Below are 19,608 nucleotides of genomic sequence, written 5' to 3' on the forward strand. Positions count from 1 at the left end.
AACACAACTGTGTGCTTTAGGTGGTCTAAGACTCCATAAATTTGTGTCCAACAGCAAGCTTGTTCTTGAAAGTTTACCACAGTCTGAATGTGCCATTCACTTACAAGATCTTGATTTGAATCTCAATGAGCCCAAAACAGAACGAGCTCTGGGGATACATTGGCACCCTGAGTCTGACACTTTGAGATTTCAAAACTACCTGAAAGGACAACCTGAATCACGGCGTGGGATACTGTCCACAGTTGCCTCAGTTTACGACCCACTTGGTCTAATCGCTCCAGTCTTGCTTGTTGGAAAAAGAGTGCTTCAGGAGACTTGTAAACGTGGAATTAGCTGGGATGAACCACTTGTCAGCCCACTACAAGCTACGTGGGAACAATGGAAAGGTGAGCTGAATAGACTGAATTCAATCTCAGTTGCTCGTTGTTTCATTCCCTCTGACTTTGGACACACAGTAAAAAGAGAGCTACATCACTTTTCTGATGCTAGCACATATGGGTATGGCCAATGTTCATACCTACGACTGTTAAATGATGCAGGAGATGTCCACTGTACTCTGATTATGGCCAAGTCCAGAGTTGCGCCAATCAAAGTTGTAACGGTCCCCAGACTAGAACTGACTGCAGCAGTTGTTGTGCAGTTTCAATCAGTCACATATTGAAGGAAGAACTTGATCTTGAGGGAGCTGAGGAGTACTTTTGGACGGATTCCAAAGTCGTCTTGGGTTACATCAACAATGAGGCTCGACGTTTTCATACATTTGTCTCAAACAGAGTACAGAAAATACGCCTCATGACCACCCCGCAGCAATGGCGATACATATCGTCGGAAGAAAACCCTGCTGACCTCGCCTCCCGGGGCTCCACTGCAGACCAACTCGTTACTTCAGGCTGGTTTTCAGGACCGCAGTTTCTATGGCAAAGGGAGCTACCTCCAGAAATAGAGTTCATACCTGATGTACAAATTGGAGACCCTTAAGTGAAAGGTGTACAACCTCTCAATGTACAGTGTACTGAGCAAACAAATCTGTTGGAGAAACTCTCAAAGTTCTCCTCTTGGAGCAAGGTCACTCAAGCAATCGCTCGTCTAATCCGCCGTGCCAAGGGTGACACATCAACGGACCTCAGCACTGTTCAGGAGAGAGAGGAAGCAAAATGTTTAATCATCCAGCGTCTACAAATCACAAGAATCACAAGAGATCAAAACACTGAAAAGAGGAATTCTACTGTCACCACAGAGTCAACTTTACAAGTTTGATGCCTTTCTTGATCAGGACGGAATACTCAAGGTGGGAGGACGACTTAGAAATTCATCTCTCCCAACATTTCAAAAGCATCCAACTTTGCTTCCAAAGAATCACCACATCACCAAGCTGATCATTGCTCATTATCACTCGACGATCAAGCATCAAGGAAAAGGCATGACAATGAACGAGATCAGAGCCAACGGGTATTGGATTCCAGGTCTTAACGGAACGGTCGCATCACTAATTCATCACTGCGTCACATGTCGAAAGCTAAGAGGAAGCACAGAAGAGCAGAGAATGGCTGATTTACCATCTGAACGTTCGGATCCTTCACCACCATTCACATACTGTGGAATGGACTGCTTTGGTCCATTTCTCACGAAACAAGGACGAAAGACAAACAAGAGATATGGACTCTTATTTACTTGCCTGTATTCTCGTGAAATCCATATTGAGATGTTGGTGGACATGTCATCTGATGCATTCATCAACGCCCTTCGATGTTTTATTGCTCTGAGAGGAACTGTGCGTCAGATAAGGTGTGATCATGGCAGTAATTTTGTCGGCGCAAAGCATGAACTCACTCAAGCTCTAAAGGAACTTGACTGCAACAGACTGGCTACCTATTTAGCGGAGAGACAGTGTGACTTTAAAATGAATGCTCCCCATGCCAGTCACGCAGGAGGTGTATGGGAGCGACAAATCCGAACAGTCAGAAATGTTCTCAGTGCTACACTTTCGCTCTCATCTAACAGATTAGACGATAGTTCACTGCGGACCTTCTTCTACGAAGCCCCCTCACAGTTGAAAACCTCAGTGATCCAAACAGCCTTGAACCACTAACGCCTAATCATCTAATCACCATGAAATCATCTGTGGCTTTACCTCCACCTGGCAAGTTCATCAAAGAGGACATGTATGCTCGAAAGCGATGGCGTCGCATTCAGTTTCTCTCCGAACAGTTTTGGAGTCGATGGAAGGGGGAATATTTGAGCAACATCTCGACACGTCAACGTTGGTACAAAATAAGAAGGAATCTTCGTGTAGGAGACATTGTCTTGGAGAAGACACTGGACCATCCACGAAGTGAATGGAAATTGTCAAAGGTGGTTCAGACAGTGACGGACAAGTACAGACTCGTAAGAAGAGTGAAGATACAAGTTGCTGATCAGAAGATTGGGCCAGATGGACAACGTTTTGGCAAGATATCAGTTGTGGAACGACCAGTTCATAAGTTGATCCTTCTGGTGGAGACTGCATAATTGACAATGTTATTTAGAGACATATCCTTAATAAGTGATGTTTAACGGATATTAATGACCATCATCTAAAGTGGACTGAAAGCATTTAAGTAAATCATTCGTGTCTTTATGTGAATCAGAGTTACACTCATGATTGGTGGGAGTGTAACAGAGTTAATGTTAGATAAATGGTGTTCTGAGTTCGATGTTTGTTGTTTCGGTGAGAATTATTATTTTAATTTGAAAGGCTATCCCGGAAGTATTCTAATCATCCACACTATGAGCTTGACGCAAGTTACCGGAGTTAAGCAATTTAATTTTGGCGTTTGACTGAGTAGGGCACAAGGTTTGTATATGTTTCCTCTGTGACTTGATATATTTTGTCTTTATTTTATTGAGACGGACAGCATGTGGGGAATATTTTTGCTTTAGTGTGTTTGGCTTTCGACTTGACAAGCATAGCGAACTTTGCTAACGGTATGGGGCTCATTAAATACGTGTCAAATATTTTCCGTTTATCCGTTTGTTTCAGCTCTTACGGTGATTCACCTTCAGTGTTCGACGGCAATTAAAGCAGAGGTGAACATCAGTTGGAGAGACGGCTCATCTTTTTATTTCAGTCAAAGACGCCACAGTTAGTTATAAAATGCATTCAAAATAGACTTCTAAACACAGGGTATTGAATTTGCACTTGCGACCCTTAGCTTTGTTCTGCACCTACAGCTCCACCAAGCTGGGTTCCACACACTTGTACTGCATCTGTGGACAAACCTTGAGCAATTTTTTTTTCCTCAACCACATGGATACCAATCTGTTTGAGATCCCCGAGTGTAAGGTGAAAAAAATGGTTCACAAAATAGCCGTTAGACAAGGTCTATGTTTCCCAATCTTGGAACTATGCGGCATTTCAGATCCATAGTTTACGCGATTCAGCATTTCAATGTTTATTCAACACTTGCGATGCACATGCAGCAGTCTCTTTCAGCGACTCATTTATTTACAGAATGCATTTGTAATATTGGTCAGTTGATACTTTGTTGTATGGTTGATTTTGCAACTCTGCCTCAGTCAGCAGCAAAAGTGCCGACCCTGATCCTCCTGATCTATTGAAGAACCATTGCATTATTGTCTCGTCAATAAACATTAAACCATCTGAACACAGGTGTTAATGGAGAGTTTTTATTGAAGTGATCAATTTTGTAGATACATTTGGAATGTGGGCGTGTCATAGACTTTAAAACAAAAACTTTTTTTCCCCAACAGTGTTGGCCTCCTGCTTTCTCACACAGTTGTCCTTGAGATAAAGCTCCACGTACTGCAGGATGTGGTCCACTGCTTTCAGCAGAAGTATGTCGGTGTTCAGGCTAGTGGACAACTCTGAGAAGTAGTTCTTCACAGGCACAATGTAAGAGGTGGACATGCCCAGAAGAGTTCCAGCTCTGCGCATCTGCAATAGCATCCCAAAACAATTCTGTCAGCCTATTCAGAACATCACAATGAACAAAAGCGCTGGTTAAAAAGAGATTGTCCAAGTCAGATACAGCTGGAGACACTACATACTGTCTTCAATGGTCCAATCCACAGATTCTTTAATATTAATATTAATATTTGTCCTACAGCAGGGAGCACAGTAAAACTAGGCATGGCCAGATGTCTCTAGATCAAGCAGGAGGATTAACCTTCAGATGCTCAAATATTTGTGGTCACCCCTGCAGGAGGCACCATCAGTCCAGAATGCTCATGCAGGTTGATCAATTTCCTCACCAAGAACTAAATCTGAGATTATACTGCACTAGCTAATCTGGACTGGGCTCTACAGGTTGTTCCACTGATACTCTGCACCAGGTTAAAGTACATGTTAAGGTCCAGCAGAGGTTTTCAGAGCTTCCCAACTGAACCCCTGGTTTGATTACGCTGCCTCTGAAAAGAATCTGGATCTAATGTGAGGAATTGAAATGGAATTGATGATTTGGAATCGGAATAGTTTAAATTCAAACAATATCCCACCCTACTAACAGTGGTGTCAAGATTGTTTCCCTGTCAACCCTCAATTTCATAATAATTAACGATACATCGTGCAAAGGATGCAACGCAAACAATACTTTACAGCATTGGCATGTTTAAAGGCTTCAAGTCAACAAACTTGATCCGGCATTTTGAGAACCAGCACTTTGTACACCACAACTCCTTTGTACACCACGCCATCGTACTCTACAACTCCTCACTTGGGGGGAAGAAGTAGTAGGGTACACTTCGCTTTACCACATAGTAATGGACACCTGCTTTTACAATGTGCAATATCCATCTCAATGTGCAATAACCATCCCTACGGTGCAATAACCCTTTTTAATCTAGTTTAATTTTTAACTTTTTTATTTTTTTATTTTTTATTTGTTTATTATATATATATATATATATATATATATATATATATATATATATATATATATTTTTTTTTTTTTTTAATCTTATTTTATTTTCAATTGTATTTTTACTTCCAGGTTATTAGTATTATTATTTTTATTTCAATTGTATTTCTTTTTTATTCTCTGTGTGATGCTCTTCCTAACTGCATGCCCTTTCTTGCCTCTATTGTTACTGGAAACGTAAATTTCCTGGAGGGAGTCATCCCAAAGGGATCAATAAAGTCAAGTCTAAGTCTAAGTCTAAGTCTAAGTCTTGACAGAGCTGCGCCTAATAATGAACTTGCAGGCTTTTTACTTGCTCTTTGTGCCTGTGGGGTTTTTGTAGGCGTTTCTCTTGCTGAAGTATGTAAAAACATGTTTTTGTTAAATTAGGGTCATTTTATGTTTCATTTTTTTACTCATAATTACAACATTGGAATTACAAATTGACACTGTGGGCACCAATAGCTATGGTACCTATGGATCTGCAATCTGGCTGATTGGTATCAGTGATCTAAGTGCAAAACACATTTACAAACTTTTGAATGAAATTTACAAACTCAAGCAAAACATATTTACAACAAATTAACAAACTTTTTGAGCAAACATTTTTTTCCCCGAGTTAGCAAGTGTATTTCCAAGTTTGGAAATGTGATTCAATAGTTAATAGTCAATAGTACAGTAAATTTGTTTTCAGGGTTCGTAAAGGTATTTTTAAGTTTGAGTTTGTGAATGTGTTTCTAGTGGATGCAAATTTTCCGAGGTGTCGGAAGTAAGGCAGGGGCTCAAAGTACAAGCACGGTCTGGACCCCTTTGCTGGAATGTTCCACTTGTACCAACCCTGTTTCAAGTTTCCACCCTCATTCTCATTCAAAGATTGTGAGCAGCTACTGTTACTCACTGTGTCACGAATGATGGAACTTTTGTAGACCAGGGACGTGTCTTTGGCTGTTTCAACGCAGACTTTGTCAACATTGGTCAGCAGCGCCACCTGATGAACACCTGAAGGCAAACCAAAGCGCCGTTATGAAGTTTTCTCAATTTTGTCTGAGCTCAGCTTTGACTTTTTCATCATCATCATCAATATGCAACCTCTTCTTATGGGTATCAAAGAGACAACATTTTTGCGAATGCTCACTTATCCAGGTCATCACACAACAACATGTGTGAATGTGGCAACTCAACGAGGTACTGTACATGTCAGAGAAAAAGCCTTCTGGACAGAATGTTTTCTTTGACAGTGACTCGGTCCAGTTGCCATATGTGACAACTCACCCAGGTCACTGATGTGTTCTCTTAGCTCAGCAAAAGCAGCACTGAGACTTTTGGGGTACGTCATCAACTGGGAGGCGTCCACCACAAAGGCCACACAGTGAATCTTTTCTTGGAGGCTGGGATTCTTGATGTAACCAGGGGTCTCTGATGTGATTGCTGTGTGTTGAGTGAACTGCAAAACAGGATAGAAACTGTTGGAAAACGATAACTAAAACACACCGACTTGGATTCATGAAGTCGACACTGCAGAAATCAGAGTCGTGGTGCTGAGTTATAGACTACAGTACCACCCACATTCAAACAAAGCGCTTTGTAAATCAGTAAAAGCTTCTTCTCATTTGTAGAAAACCCACACACTCATATCTGCTACAGCAGACAGAGCTCATCTGTTCTGGCTGAATTTCATTTTCTCCAGGAAGGACTTGCATTGGAGAAAAAAACAGGTACACACCTTGTGTCCCTCTGGAACGTGGCCTTTAATGACTGACAGGATGTCGTGAAAGGAAAGCCTGCTGACCTCACTCTCCAGTCCCATCATATCACAAAGCACCAGACCTGTGGGTTTGTCATCAGGGGGCCCCAGGAGGTTGAAGGACTGTAGCTGAGGTACATTGATACAAGTGCAAGGAATTTACAACAGTCACAACAACTCCATAGTTATTAAGTCTCAGCAAGTGCTCAGGCCACTGCCACTGTCACTCACACTTCAGCAGCTAGTGCCTTACATATACTTAGATTTGTGTTTAGATGACTACACAACATTGGTGAATATTTCATTCTGGCATGTCACAGCTGAACCGCTGGTGTTAAACAGCTGTTTGAATTCTCCTTGGGAAATCAATCAAATGAAAACACCCAGAGTTGTTGCCTTGATAGAACCATGTCATCCGAATCACGAGTCACCTTCTTGGTGAAGCTTGATGGGGACGTGCCCACCATGGCACGGTTGGTCACTCTTCCATTGAGGACAGACTGGACTGAACTGATGAAGCTGGATTTCCCAGATGCAACAGGACCCAGCAAGAGAACCCGAGCCTGAGTCACAAACTCATAACTTGGGCTGTAGGAGCAGACGCTTGCCATCAAGTCTTCCCGTTGCCTGAGAAATGATTCAATGCCCTGAAATCAGTGAACAGTTCCTCAAAGTTTGGCCATTCTCTGTGTCATCAGTTTCACTCACTCTTCAGTCCACTCTACCTCCCTCCATTGCGGGATTTGACCTGTCAAAGGGAACACAAGGTTTGTAAATGGCAGCACAGCTAGACATTTGGAAAAACTAGAAGTATCTGATACATGGTCAGATCTGTTGTTTGGAACTAAATTACAAATTAGAACTAAAGGTAGTACAAGGAAAAAAAGGCCAGGCAAATGTGGGCACAACTCCTCCCTCTGACATCATCACATCCATATCTGGGCTTGATGTAACCTGGTTCCCTCAGGACCCACAGGGTTGAAAGTCTCTCCTGTGCCTTGATTGAGTCTGCTGTAATTTCCAGACTACACACTGCTAGTGTTTTTCACTCTGAACCCTGGGAATTCACAGGACGAAACAGCCCCTTGAGCGCTTTAATGTAAATAAAACACATGCAATTTCATGGGTCTGATGTGATGAGTCAAATTGTATTGGCATGAAGCTCCCCATACATCGACAAGTTTGTTTTCATCATCAGTCTCAATGCTGGACCCTGCTTTAAAAACTACTTAAATCAGTAACCTTTCACCTGCTGCCTATTGACCCGTTCTACATGTGTACACAAGGTCTACTATCCTCCTAAATTTTGTGGTTTATATTCAGGTGTGCTCAAGAGTGCGGTACTTGCAATGACACTTATGGCTTCCTTTGGAGTAAATAGTGGCCTCTTCAAGATAAATTCCTAAAACATAACTTGGTAAAGTCTGTGTCACTATTTATTTATTTATTTCAGCCTTCAAGGGAGGCAAATCCATAGAACTAGACACTTCAGAAAGCCTCTCCTTGAAAGGTGATCACATTCACTGGGTTCTACTGGAACTGGCCTTCAGACTGGAGCACATTGTGCAGCTTCCCCAACTAGAACACTCCCTGTGCTGTGAAATATTATTGGAGAGAACCATGAATAAAGTGCCACATTTGGCTCTTTATAAATTCGTGCCTCACCACTCACGTCTATGACATGTATGAGTAAGTCTCAGGGAATGCTGTGAACAACCCTTAAGTACAGGCAAGCTCAGTGTGAGTTGTATTTGATCAGTAAACTTGCCTTGCTTTTCCTTTTGTCGTACTTCTCTGCTGGGTCTCACTTTTGATTCAACCTGAAAAACTGATTTTAATTTTTATCACTTGTTTGACTTCAGGCAACAATCTTTTCTGTCGTTGTTGACATATCATAAATGCATCATAAAAACATTGCAACGCTTCCTGAGCCACATTTAGCACTCATTTAGATCTCAATGAGAGAAAGAAGTAAATAAATACCTGGAGGGGAAAACTGCTTCTGAGTTTCTGGATTGCTCTCACTCGGAGTGGAAGCTAAGACAGACGTCCCAAAAGCGGGCGACCCAAAAGAAAACCTAGAGGGCAGAGACCTTCAAACTAGAACAACTGATTGTGATCAGACAGCACAGGCAGGCTTAGGCTGTTAAAAACATTTGTAAAAAGACAAAAACTGCATGTCTATGGTTTCTAGCTGTTGTTGTCTTGGCTGACACATGTACGCAACACCTCTAGGTATGACATGTCTTTGTGGAAGAGTTGATTCTCAGTATGAACCGGTCAGTTCACATTATCATAGACAGTACAGGCCCAAATTTTGGACACACATCCCATTCAATGCCTTTTCTTAATTTCCACAGCTATTTACATTGTACATGCTCACTGAAGGCATTGAAACGATGAATGACCACATATGGAATCATGTAGTAGACAAAGAAGTGTGTAATGACCACTTCTAGATTCTTGAAAACAGCCACCCTTTGCTTTGAATCAGAATCAGAATCAGATTTATTGCCATGGTCAGTGGGGAGCCCACTGACTAGGAAACTGTCTTGGAATAAAGTGCAACAAAAAACAAATAAAAGAAAAGAAAATAAATAGAATAACACAACAACAAGGCTGTCCACGAATTTAACAGTCTGATGGCCGAGGGGAAGAAGCTGTTCCTGTGACGGGAGGTTCTGGTCTGGATGGACCGTAGCCACCTGCCAGAGGGAAGAGGAACAAACAGTCCATGTCCAGGGTGAGAAGGGTCGGCTCTGATCCGACCTGCACGTCTCTGGGTCCTAGAGGCATACAGGTCCTGAAGAGGCGGCAGGCTGCAACCGATCACCTTCTCAGCAGAACGTACGATGCGCTGCAGTCGGCTCTTGTCCCTGGAGGTGGCACTGTTGTACCAGACGGTGATAGAGGAGGTGAGGATGGACTGGATGATGGCCGTGTAGAATTCCACCAGCAACTTCTCAGCAGTCGTAGTTTCCGTAGCTGCCTCAGAAAGAACATTCTCTGCTGGGCCTTTCTGATGAGGGAACTGATGGTTGGCTCCCATTTGAGGTCCTCAGTGATGGTGGTTCCCAGGAAGCAGAAGGAGTCCACAATAGGAATGGCTAAACCCTCCAACATGAGAGGGGACAGAGAAACTGTTACTCTCCTGAAGTCTATGACCATCTCCACTGTCTTCTGGGCGTTGAGCTCCAGATTTGGATTTCAGGTAAGAGAGAACCAGGCGCTCAAAGGACTTCATGGCCACAGACGTCAGTGCCACCGGTCTGTAGTCATTCAGTCCTGTGATCCTGGCCTTCTTGGGAACAGGGATGATAGTGGAGGACTTAAAGCAGGCAGGAACATGACAGGACACCAAGGAAGCATTGAAGATGTCCGTGAACACTGGAGCCAGCTCAGCAGCACAATGCTTCAGGATGGCAGGGGAAACTCTGTCCGGACCCGCCGCCTTCCGAAGGTTCAGCCTCCTGAACTGAGTGACCACGTCCTGCTCCATGATGTCAAGAGAAAGAGGAAGAGGGGGGAGGTGAGGGGATGGCTCATCAAAAGTGACTGTGATCTTTGCTGTCTCAGTGACATCATTGGTCTTAGTTGTGTCACTAAGAGACAGCACAGTCCTTTGTTGTAAAGTGGAACATGGGGCTGGAGAGACCACAGAGGTGTTGGTGCAAAATGGCGGCTCAAAACGACAATAGAAGTTGTTCAGGTCTTGTGCAAGAGCGAGGTTGTTCAGAGTGTGGGGGGCACGTGGCTTGTAGTTAGTGAGCACCTTGAGCCCTCTCCACACCGCAGCCGTGTCATTGGCTGAGAACTGCTGCGTGAGTTTGTCAGAGTATGTGGCCTTAGCTTTCTTCAGCTCCCTCTGAAACCGATACTTCATCTCTTTGTAGCAGCTCCTGTCCCCACTCTTACGAGCTGCCTCCTTCTCCCGTCTGATCTGGTTGAGTTTAGTTGTGAACCAAGGTTTGTCATTTGCATAAATCACCTTGGTGCGCGTTGGAACTATGCACTCTTCACAGGAGCTGATCCATGAAGTCACAGTGTCTGTATACCCATCCAGATTGTTGGTGGCAGCCCTGAACACCTCCCAGTCTGTGGTCTCCATGCAAGACTGCAGCTCCTCTTTAGCTTCACTTGTCCAGATCTTCATGCTCCTCACAACAGGCTTTGCCAGCTTCAGCTTCTGCTTGTATGTGGGAACAAGATGAACCATCAAGTGGTCAGAGAGTCCCAGTGCAGCTCGAGGGAGGGCGGTATAAGAGTTGCGGAGCGCTGAGTAACAGTGATCCAGCTCGCTCTGCTCTCTGATGGGACATTTTACAACCTGCCTGTACCTGGGAAGCTCCTCACTCAGGTTTGCCTTGTTGAAGTCACCAAGCACAATCACAGGAGAGTCCGGGAAAGTTCGCTCCACATGCAGAACCTGATCCGCGAGCGCACTCTGAGCCTCACGTACATCCGCACTGGGCGGGATATATACGGCAGCCAGAATGAATGAAGCGAAATCACGTGGGGAGTAAAATGGCTTACAGTTCACGATCAGACATTCCAGAGAGGGAGAGCAGTGCTGAAAGATCACCGTCACGTCCGTACACCAGCGACTGTTGATGTAGAAACACAGTCTTCCGCCTCTGGTCTTGCTGGTGAGCTCCGGAACCCGGTCCACGCGGTGAAGCTGGAAACCCTCCAGATGAAGTGCAGTGTCCGGGATGAGATCGCTCAACCACGTCTCCGTGAAACACAAAACACAAGAGGAGGAGAAGTCTCTGTTCCGTCTCAACATCAGCGCCAGTTCATCCATCTTATTGCTGAGCGAGCGGACGTTGGAGAGGATTATCCCGGGAAGCGGAGTGCGCGATCCTCTTCGACGAAGGCGAACGAGCGCACCGGCACGTTTCCCTCTCCTCCTCAGTTTCTTCCGCCCAGCCAAAAGATGAACTAACTCCGCAACTGACACCAAAAATACTGGTAGTAAGTCAGACGGAGTCATAGCCCTGATGTTCATCAACTGATCTCGTGTGTAAGAACACGCAGATGCTCCATCAAAACACAAAAATAAACAAAATAACATGCACGATAATTCCAGGCCAGCCTTCCTCGGCGCCATCTTTGATTTCTACTTTGCTCACTCGTGGCATTCTCGCGATGACCTCCGTTATGTAGTCACCTGATTAGGTTTTCCAACATCACAAATCTTAATAAGAGGTCCAAGGGTTTGCAGCGCAGTCGACAAATCAAATGGCGGCTGCTCTGAGTCATCTAAAACCCGATCTGATCCGATCGGATGCGGGTCAAGGCTTCATTTGCCTATGTCATTCAGGAACCCTCTAACTAAGAAAGTGATTGTGCACATTGTGCAATATTGAACAAGAGTAAATAATATTTCTAATATCAAATCATAATTTAAACAAATGAATAAAAATAAACCATTATAATAGTAGTAATTAATTAATAAATAACAGCTAGGGCTGTTCACAAATTGAACAGTTGTCAGGGCCGAGGGGAAGGTTCTGGTCTGGATTGACAGCAGCCTCCTGCCAGAGGAAAGAGAGTCCATGACCAGGCAACCAATCACCTTCTCAGCAGAACGCACAATACGCTGCAGTCTGCCCTTGTCCCTGGAGGTGGCGCTGCTGTACCACATAGTGATAGAGAAGTTGAGGATAGACACGATGATGGCGGTTAGAACTGCACCAGTATCTTAGTTGGCAGTTGCAGTTTCCTCAGCTGCCGCCAGAACAGCATTCTGGACCTTCTTGATGAGGGACCTGATGGTTGGCTCCTATTTGAGGTCCTTGGTGGTTCCCAGGAAGCAGAAGGAGTCCACAATGGGAATCGGCAACTCAGCCAACATGAGAGGGGACAGAGAAACTGTTACTCTCCTGAAGTCTATGACCATCTCCACTGTCTTCTGGGCGTTGAGTTCCAGGTTGTTGTGGCTGCACCAGTACACCAGCCGCTCCACCTCCCTCCTGTAAGCCGACTCATCTCCATCTGATGGTGGTGATCGGTGATGGTGGTGACATCCACAAATGTGAGAGCGATTAGCGTAAGAGCGGAAAGGATTATCCCAGGAATGGGTGTACGCAAACCTTTTTGGTGAAGGCGAATGAGAGAACCGGCACGTTTCGCTCTCGTGGACTAACTCCGAAACTGACATAAAAAATACAGGTAATAAGTGAGAGGGATAGACCTGATATTAATCAACTCATCTCGGGTGTAAGAAAACACCAATGCACCATACAAATATTAAAACAAACAAAGTGACACGCATAATAATGCCAGGCCAGCCTTCGTCGGCACCATCTTGGATTCAGCATTTCTTTCCTTGCTACATAATTCCATATATCCGGCTCCATATATTTGATGTCTTTCAGTGTGTATATACAATGCAGAAAGTAAAAAGGCTGAAGAAAACCACTGAATCAGAAGGTGTGTCCAAACTTTTCGCCTGTACTGTACTTGTATTGTACTGTAGTGTACTTGACCCTATGCTGTTCATGATATCCACAGAAGCAAATTCCACATGAAGAGAAGTGGAAGCTTTCCAGCATGACGGCTACTAGACCACATCTACTGTTACCGTGGTCCCGCCATGTTTTCCAAGTATACCAGTAATGATCAGTTTCTTGTTAAGTGTGAACAATACTCGGGAGTCCAACACAGTCCAGGAATACTATAAAATAATATACAATATATGTAACCTAATACCACAATGATAATAATCAATATTGACCAATAGTCAATATTTGCATTTAAAAGACAGCTTTTACAACTGGTGTTGGTTACCTAGTTGTTAGGTGGCTAGATTTAACTATTCAATTAATTTTGTTATTTGTTTTTCTCCTTTGAACACTAATTTTATTTGCAGCTGTCAGGTGAAACAACAAAAATAACTTAAAACTAACTCCATTCACATTGAATTAACTTGGCTTGTCGTACACTGACAAACTGATCAATCACCCACATAAATTCCACCAAAAGAAACTAATAATTATTGAGTGTATAATTACCCGGTGCCGCTGTTCATTTGTCTGAGGAGCTTGGATTCTTCAGCTAGGGAGAAGCGACGAATTCTGTGGAAATGAAAGTGAAGTCTTCTCATACAATGGAAGGGGCGTGGAAAGTAAAACGGAACATGTTTTTTAAAATATATTTTCTTAGCTGTTAGCTGACTGACTGACTGTTAGCTGTTAGCTGACTGACTTACGCACAAAAAAAACATTATCGTGCTGTGCACGCGAGTGAATTATTACACCTAATCCACTATTTGTATCGTCAGATAATGCGAGTTTACATTCTTTCAAATTTTGAATTTTATTACTTTTTGTCACCTGGGCTTCAAACGTCTGCTGTCGCTGACGCTGGGTTAATCGTAAATGTGTTCTCAAAATTATATTTCGTTACACAAAGGTTCCTCTATGGCGAGTAAACAGACTTCGTCAGGATTGGCTGGTCTTGAATGAGTGAGAAACATATCAGCCAATCACCTTTAAGCAACCCGCCCACAGCAAAGACTTTCCAGTCTGGTCACCAACGTCTGCCAGTTAGAATTGTTTTCTTCTGTCTTGGTAAAAGCGCCTGACATGCACCTGACTTTTAATATAAGCTATAAGTGACGAAAACAGTGAAATTATCTCTGAAGCCTCTTGACAGAATGTCATAAAAATCACGCTCGATGCTGTAACACCCCGAGATAAATATGTTTATATAAAACAAAGCGATTTTCCAGAAGTGAATGAACGTTACATCACACTCCTTGATGTCCGTATATGGGAGGACGAAAAAAACTAAAATAAAATAAAGTAAATGTAATTCTCTTTTTTTCACCAGAGGGAGCCCTTGACCTTGCTGATGAGTGTGACCAGCCACTCCATTAATGTAGTTCACTGTTTACGAGGTTGCTTGGCTCTCGTGACTGTTGCGCGGAATCTGTGTTTGTGTTTCCATGAGCATTACCAGTGTATACACTGTTGCAGTTTTTTAACACACATACTCATCTAATGTCTTACAAGAGAACACTGACAGACGTTATCCCTGATTATCATTGACATATCAGGGACTGCCCTCAAACATAGGCTACGAATGTATTACTCTTTAAAAAAGCATAAAGTGGCGCTTCCAATGAAGGCATAGATGCGGCCTTTGAGCTCCTGCCCCAGTTATTATATGACTGCCTCCTAATATACAGTAGTTGGGAAAAGATCTGCTCCCCTGGACTTGAGGTCAAAGGAGGCATGTATTCAAGGAAGGCTGAAGATATGACACAGCAGTCTGTTTGATCACCTTCCACCCCTGCATCCATGGCGCTGACGTTCTCATGCACAGGCTGACCTGGTTTCCCGCGCTATTTTAGCCACAGATATCCGACATCTGTCAGTTTAAAGTGTTTTAATGGGTTTTTTTATAGCACACATCACCCATTCAAATGGGCCAGACGGCTCTTACTGTGCATATTTTCTGAATCAAACGAATTATGATTTCATTGCTCAAATCGACTTGCTGTCCTGCCTGATGCATGATGTCACAATTTCCCCTTCAGATATGTATTAGCTGTATGTAGTTTGTTTGGACGGTGGTCAGTCAGCCCATCACTTAGAATGGGACACCATGTGGCACCACTAAACCCTCAGTCCCACTGACTCAAGACTCAAGACGGGTTTATTTGTCATATGCACCTTCAACACAGGGTCTACAATGCAATGAAATGCTTATGATAAGAAGACCAGGGACTCGTTGACAGCACAGTGCTGGCCACATGCAATACCAGAACCGCGCATAGTAGAGTGCAAATCTAAAGAAAAGTGCAAACGGGCAGAAAAGCGGACAGAATGTGTGTGGCATGATCGGGATACTATGAGGATGATTTGACATCGGACCTTTGTGTGGGTGCCTCAACCTTTTGACCAGGACAAATGCTGAATCAAGCGTTTTTTGTTGACATTTTTTAAAAACATTTCTTGCCTTTTATTTACACTGCATTGGAGCAATGCAATACCGGCATCCCACTGTGGGGAAATTTACTTTTTACAATTTACAACTGTGCGGAAATGGATTGTCTTAATGAAAACAAATTACACAAAAGGTGGTATGGTTTCAAAGGACTCTGCTAATATGAAGCTTTGCGCTTACATCTCGAACCGAACCGCTTAACACTGTGAAACAAGTGAAACAATGAGTGAAATTTTCCATTCAAACTGCGGCTTCTGCAGACATAGTGCAAGTACATAATGAAAACAATGATCGTGAGCTGCTCGCAGTTGGTGTGTCAGGCCTGGCTGAGCGAATGTGGGTCAGTTGTGTTTCCCTGCGGATTAGAAGCACTGCACAGTAAAGACGAGATGTTTACTGCTCCACGTGCTGTGCTGGTCTGCTTGCTGCCTCACCACGACTGTAAACATGCTGCAATTAGAAAGTGGAGTGATCAGATGTCCAGAGCTGCAGCTGATGCGCACACACAAGATGGACAGACTAGCACACAAAAGTATTTCAATGGAAAACACACTTTTGCCTCAGATCTGACAGTCGAGTAGCATGATGAGGAGATCCTTAACAGTAGAGGAGCAGATCTCCGCCAAGCAACTCATTTCAACTCATCAACCAACGCGCACCAAGGTGAGTTATGCTAATGACAAACCTTGGTTCACAACTAAACTCAGCCAGATTACACGGGAGAAGGAGGCAACTCGTAAGAGTGGGGACAGGAACTGTTACAAAGAGTTGAAGTATCGGTTTCAGAGGGAGCTGAAGAAAGCTAAGGCCACATACTCTGACAAACTAACGCAGCAGTTCTCAGCCAATGACTCGGCTGCGGTGTGGAGAGGGCTCAAGGTGCTCACTAACTACAAGCCACGTGCCCCCCACACTCTGAACAACCTCACTCTTGCAAAGGACCTGAACAACTTCTATTGTCGCTTTGAGCAGCCATTTTGCACCAACACCTCTGTGGTCTCTCCAGCCCCATGTTCCACTTTACAACAAAGGACTGTGCTGTCTCTTAGTGACACAACTAAGACCAATGATGTCACTGAGACAGCAAAGATCACAGTCACATTTGATGATGAGCCACCCCTCTCACCTCCCCCCTCTTTCTCTTGACATCATGGAGCAAGACGTGCGCACTCAGTTCAGGAGGCTGAACCTTCGGAAGGCTGCGGGTCCGGACAGAGTTTCCCCTGCCATCCTGAAGCATTGTGCTGCTGAGCTGGCTCCAGTGTTCACGGACATCTTCAATGCTTCCTTGGTGTCCTGTCATGTACCTGCCTGCTTTAAGTCCTCCACTATCATCCCTGTTCCCAAGAAGGCCAGGATCACAGGACTGAATGACTACAGACCGGTGGCACTGACGTCTGTGGTCATGAAGTCCTTTGAGCACCTGGTTCTCTCTCACCTGAAATCCATCACTCATCCATTCTCACCTGGACTCATTGCAGTTTCCCTACAGAGCCAACAGATCTGTGGACGATGCAGTGAACCAGGCCCTTCATTTCGTTCTGGAGCATCTGGACTGCCCAGGAACCTATGCCAGGATCCTGTTTGTGGACTTCAGCTCTGCCTTTAATACAATTCTTCCAGCTCTGCTTGAAGACAAGCTTCGCCAGCTCGACGTGCCTGACTCCCTCTGCAGATGGATTACAGACTTCCTGACCAGCCGAAGTCAGCGTGTGCGGCTGGGGACGACTGTCTCTGACACTCGGACCCTCAACATTGGGTCTCCTCAGGGCTGTGTTCTCAGGGGACAAGAGCCGACTGCAGCGCATCGTACGTTCTGCTGAGAAGGTGATCGGTTGCAGCCTGCCACCTCTTCAGGACCTGTATGCCTCTAGGACCCAGAGACGTGCAGGTTGGATCAGAGCCGACCCTTCTCACCCTGGACATGGACTGTTTATTCCTCTTCCCTCTGGCAGGTGGCTACGGTCCATCCAGACCAGAACGTCCCGTCACAGGAACAGCTTCTTTCCCTCGGCCGTCAGACTGTTAAATTCGTGAACAGCCTTGTTGTTATGTTATTCTATTTATTTTATTTTATTTTATTTGTTTTTTGTTGCACTTTATTCCAAGGCACTTTCCTAGTCAGTGGGCTCCCCACTGACCATGGCAATAAATTTGATTCTGATTCTGATTCTGATTCTGATTTCCCCTCTCAATGTGATCTTTAACTAATGGACAGTTTAAGTCCATCGCTAGAGAACCCTTGTTGCAGCACCACAAGAGCACTGCGGCATCAAAGTTCAGACACAATGAGTTCCCGAGTAGGCTGTCCTTAAAGAATGTGGAATGACGAATGACACTTTTTTTATGGATTTGATTGTATATACATCTAAGCCCAAAATTATTCATACCCCTGTCAAAAACATGGTATTCCTTGTTTTTTACATTTGACATAAATAATATCTGTGGCCAAGTCTGGAACCATGACCAGTCATGTGAGGTAACACTGTGCAATTAAACTTCAACAACAAAGCCACCCTGTCCAAATTATCCATACCTCAGTGATACTAGGACCGATGGCCTCAGGATATTCAAACAGTGTCGTCTCTGAGGGTCTGAGTTTGCATTTTGTTCTTTAACCAGTTTATGGACTATAAAGGTTGACATCTGCTGACATTTCAGTCATTTTCGAGTCAACACAAGACTTGCCATGGCAAAGACCCAAGAGCTCAATGAGGACATGAGAACACACATTGTAAATGCTAAAAAGGAAGAAAATGGGTACAAAAACATTGCCGAGCAATTTCAGGCACCACTAACAACGGTGCAAAGTATCATCCGGAAGTACCACAAATTTCACACCGTCAAAAACCTCAAAGGACGTGGACGGAAGTCAATAGTGTCACGTTCGGCCTGCCAGAAAGATCAAGTGAGATGTTGAAAACAATCCAACGACTACAACTCAGGCTGTTCTGAAGGAACTGAGTTTGAGTGGTGTGACTCTATCAAGGCAGGCGCTCCAGCGGGTGCTGCACCAAAGTGGCCTCTAAGACGTCGACCAAGGAAGACGCCACTGCTTCAACCAAAGCATGTAAAAGCTTGTCTGACCTTTGCAAAGACACACGTAAAGAAAGAACAAAGCTTCTGGTCGTCTGTTCTGTGGTCAGATGAAACAATGATGGAGCTTTTTGGGCACAGAGATGTGGCTGCTTTTCTGCCAATGGACCTGGCATCTTGGTTAAAGTGGAAGGAATCATGAGGAAAGAGCAGCACATCAAGATTTTTCAAGAAATCCTCAAGAAGGCAGCAGAGAACCTGGACCTGGGGGAGCATTTGAGCTCTCAGCAGGACAATGATCCAAAGCATACGGCCAGGGTGCTGAAGAAATGGTTCCAGGACAGTGATATTAATGTTATGAAGTGGCCAAATCAAAGTCCTGATTTAAACCCCATCGAGAACCTTTGAATGGAGGCCAAGAAACCGGTGGCAGCACGGAAACCCTCCACCCTCAAAGATGTAGAAACATTTGCAAAGGAGGAATGGTCCAAAATTCCTGCCGATACATGCAAGAAGCTTGTGAGCAATTATAAAAATTGTTTGGAGGCTGTGATAAAAAAAATAAGGGATTTTCAGCTGAATATTGAGACAGGGTATGAATAATTTTGGACAGTGGGATTTCACCCTGTAAAAGATGTTTATTTACACTTTCTATCTTAAATAAATTGGTTATGGCTTCAGTCTTTCTTGTGTGTCCTATTTAAGTAAAACCTGAAGCGATATACTAATGTGTAACTGAGAAAAAGAAAATGAATTGTTTGTTTTTGACGGGGGTATGAATAATTTTGGGCTTAAGAGTATATGCTCTTCGAAGTCGTGTTTTTTTTTTTGTTGTTGTTGTTTTTTGTTTTGTGTTTTTTCAAATAGTCCCAAACACTGCCCAGTGGTGCAGCTCAGCATGACAAACATTCTAATCATTTGGGTTATTTTGCGCCAGAAAACACACATTCTCATATTAGCAATAGCTGCAAAATAAAA

At 43.9% G+C, this 19,608-nt stretch overlaps 1 protein-coding gene across 5 annotated transcripts; it reads right to left on the reverse strand.

Annotated features, from left to right (window-relative positions):
- Nucleotides 1-1,269: 1,269 nt before the first annotated feature.
- Nucleotides 1,270-14,033, reverse strand: LOC128756775 (interferon-induced protein 44-like). Of its 5 annotated transcripts, none has more exons than XM_053861442.1 (10): nucleotides 13,967-14,032; nucleotides 13,656-13,718; nucleotides 8,623-8,717; nucleotides 8,408-8,467; nucleotides 7,348-7,387; nucleotides 7,071-7,266; nucleotides 6,619-6,768; nucleotides 6,168-6,339; nucleotides 5,794-5,894; nucleotides 2,047-3,934 (listed from the first exon to the last, which is right to left on the reverse strand). In XM_053861442.1, the coding sequence occupies exons 2-10, from the start codon at nucleotides 13,670-13,672 to the stop codon at nucleotides 3,722-3,724; spliced, it is 1,044 nt and encodes a 347-aa protein (XP_053717417.1). In that variant the 5' UTR covers nucleotides 13,673-13,718; nucleotides 13,967-14,032; the 3' UTR covers nucleotides 2,047-3,721. The 5 variants fall into 5 exon arrangements, 3 of the variants coding, with proteins under 3 accessions (XP_053717430.1, XP_053717417.1, XP_053717426.1); XM_053861451.1 differs by having other exon boundaries at nucleotides 13,977-14,029; XM_053861455.1 differs by lacking the exon at nucleotides 8,408-8,467 and having other exon boundaries at nucleotides 1,270-3,934; nucleotides 13,967-14,033.
- Nucleotides 14,034-19,608: the final 5,575 nt, after the last annotated feature.

The sequence above is a fragment of the Synchiropus splendidus genome, chromosome 1, assembly GCF_027744825.2.
Source record: "Synchiropus splendidus isolate RoL2022-P1 chromosome 1, RoL_Sspl_1.0, whole genome shotgun sequence".
Classification (NCBI taxonomy): Eukaryota; Metazoa; Chordata; class Actinopteri; order Syngnathiformes; family Callionymidae; genus Synchiropus; species Synchiropus splendidus.

What these genes read in the sequence shown, in the direction of transcription:
- LOC128756775 (XM_053861442.1), bottom strand. An exon ending in GAAGCAGTTTTCCCCTCCAG is followed by an intron (nt 8,468 to 8,622) that starts GTATTTATTTAC and finishes AATTAAAATCAG; the next exon opens with TTTTTCAGGTTGAATCAAAA. An exon ending in GTTCCATCATTCGTGACACA is followed by an intron (nt 3,935 to 5,793) that starts GTGAGTAACAGT and finishes ATGCTATTGCAG; the next exon opens with ATGCGCAGAGCTGGAACTCT.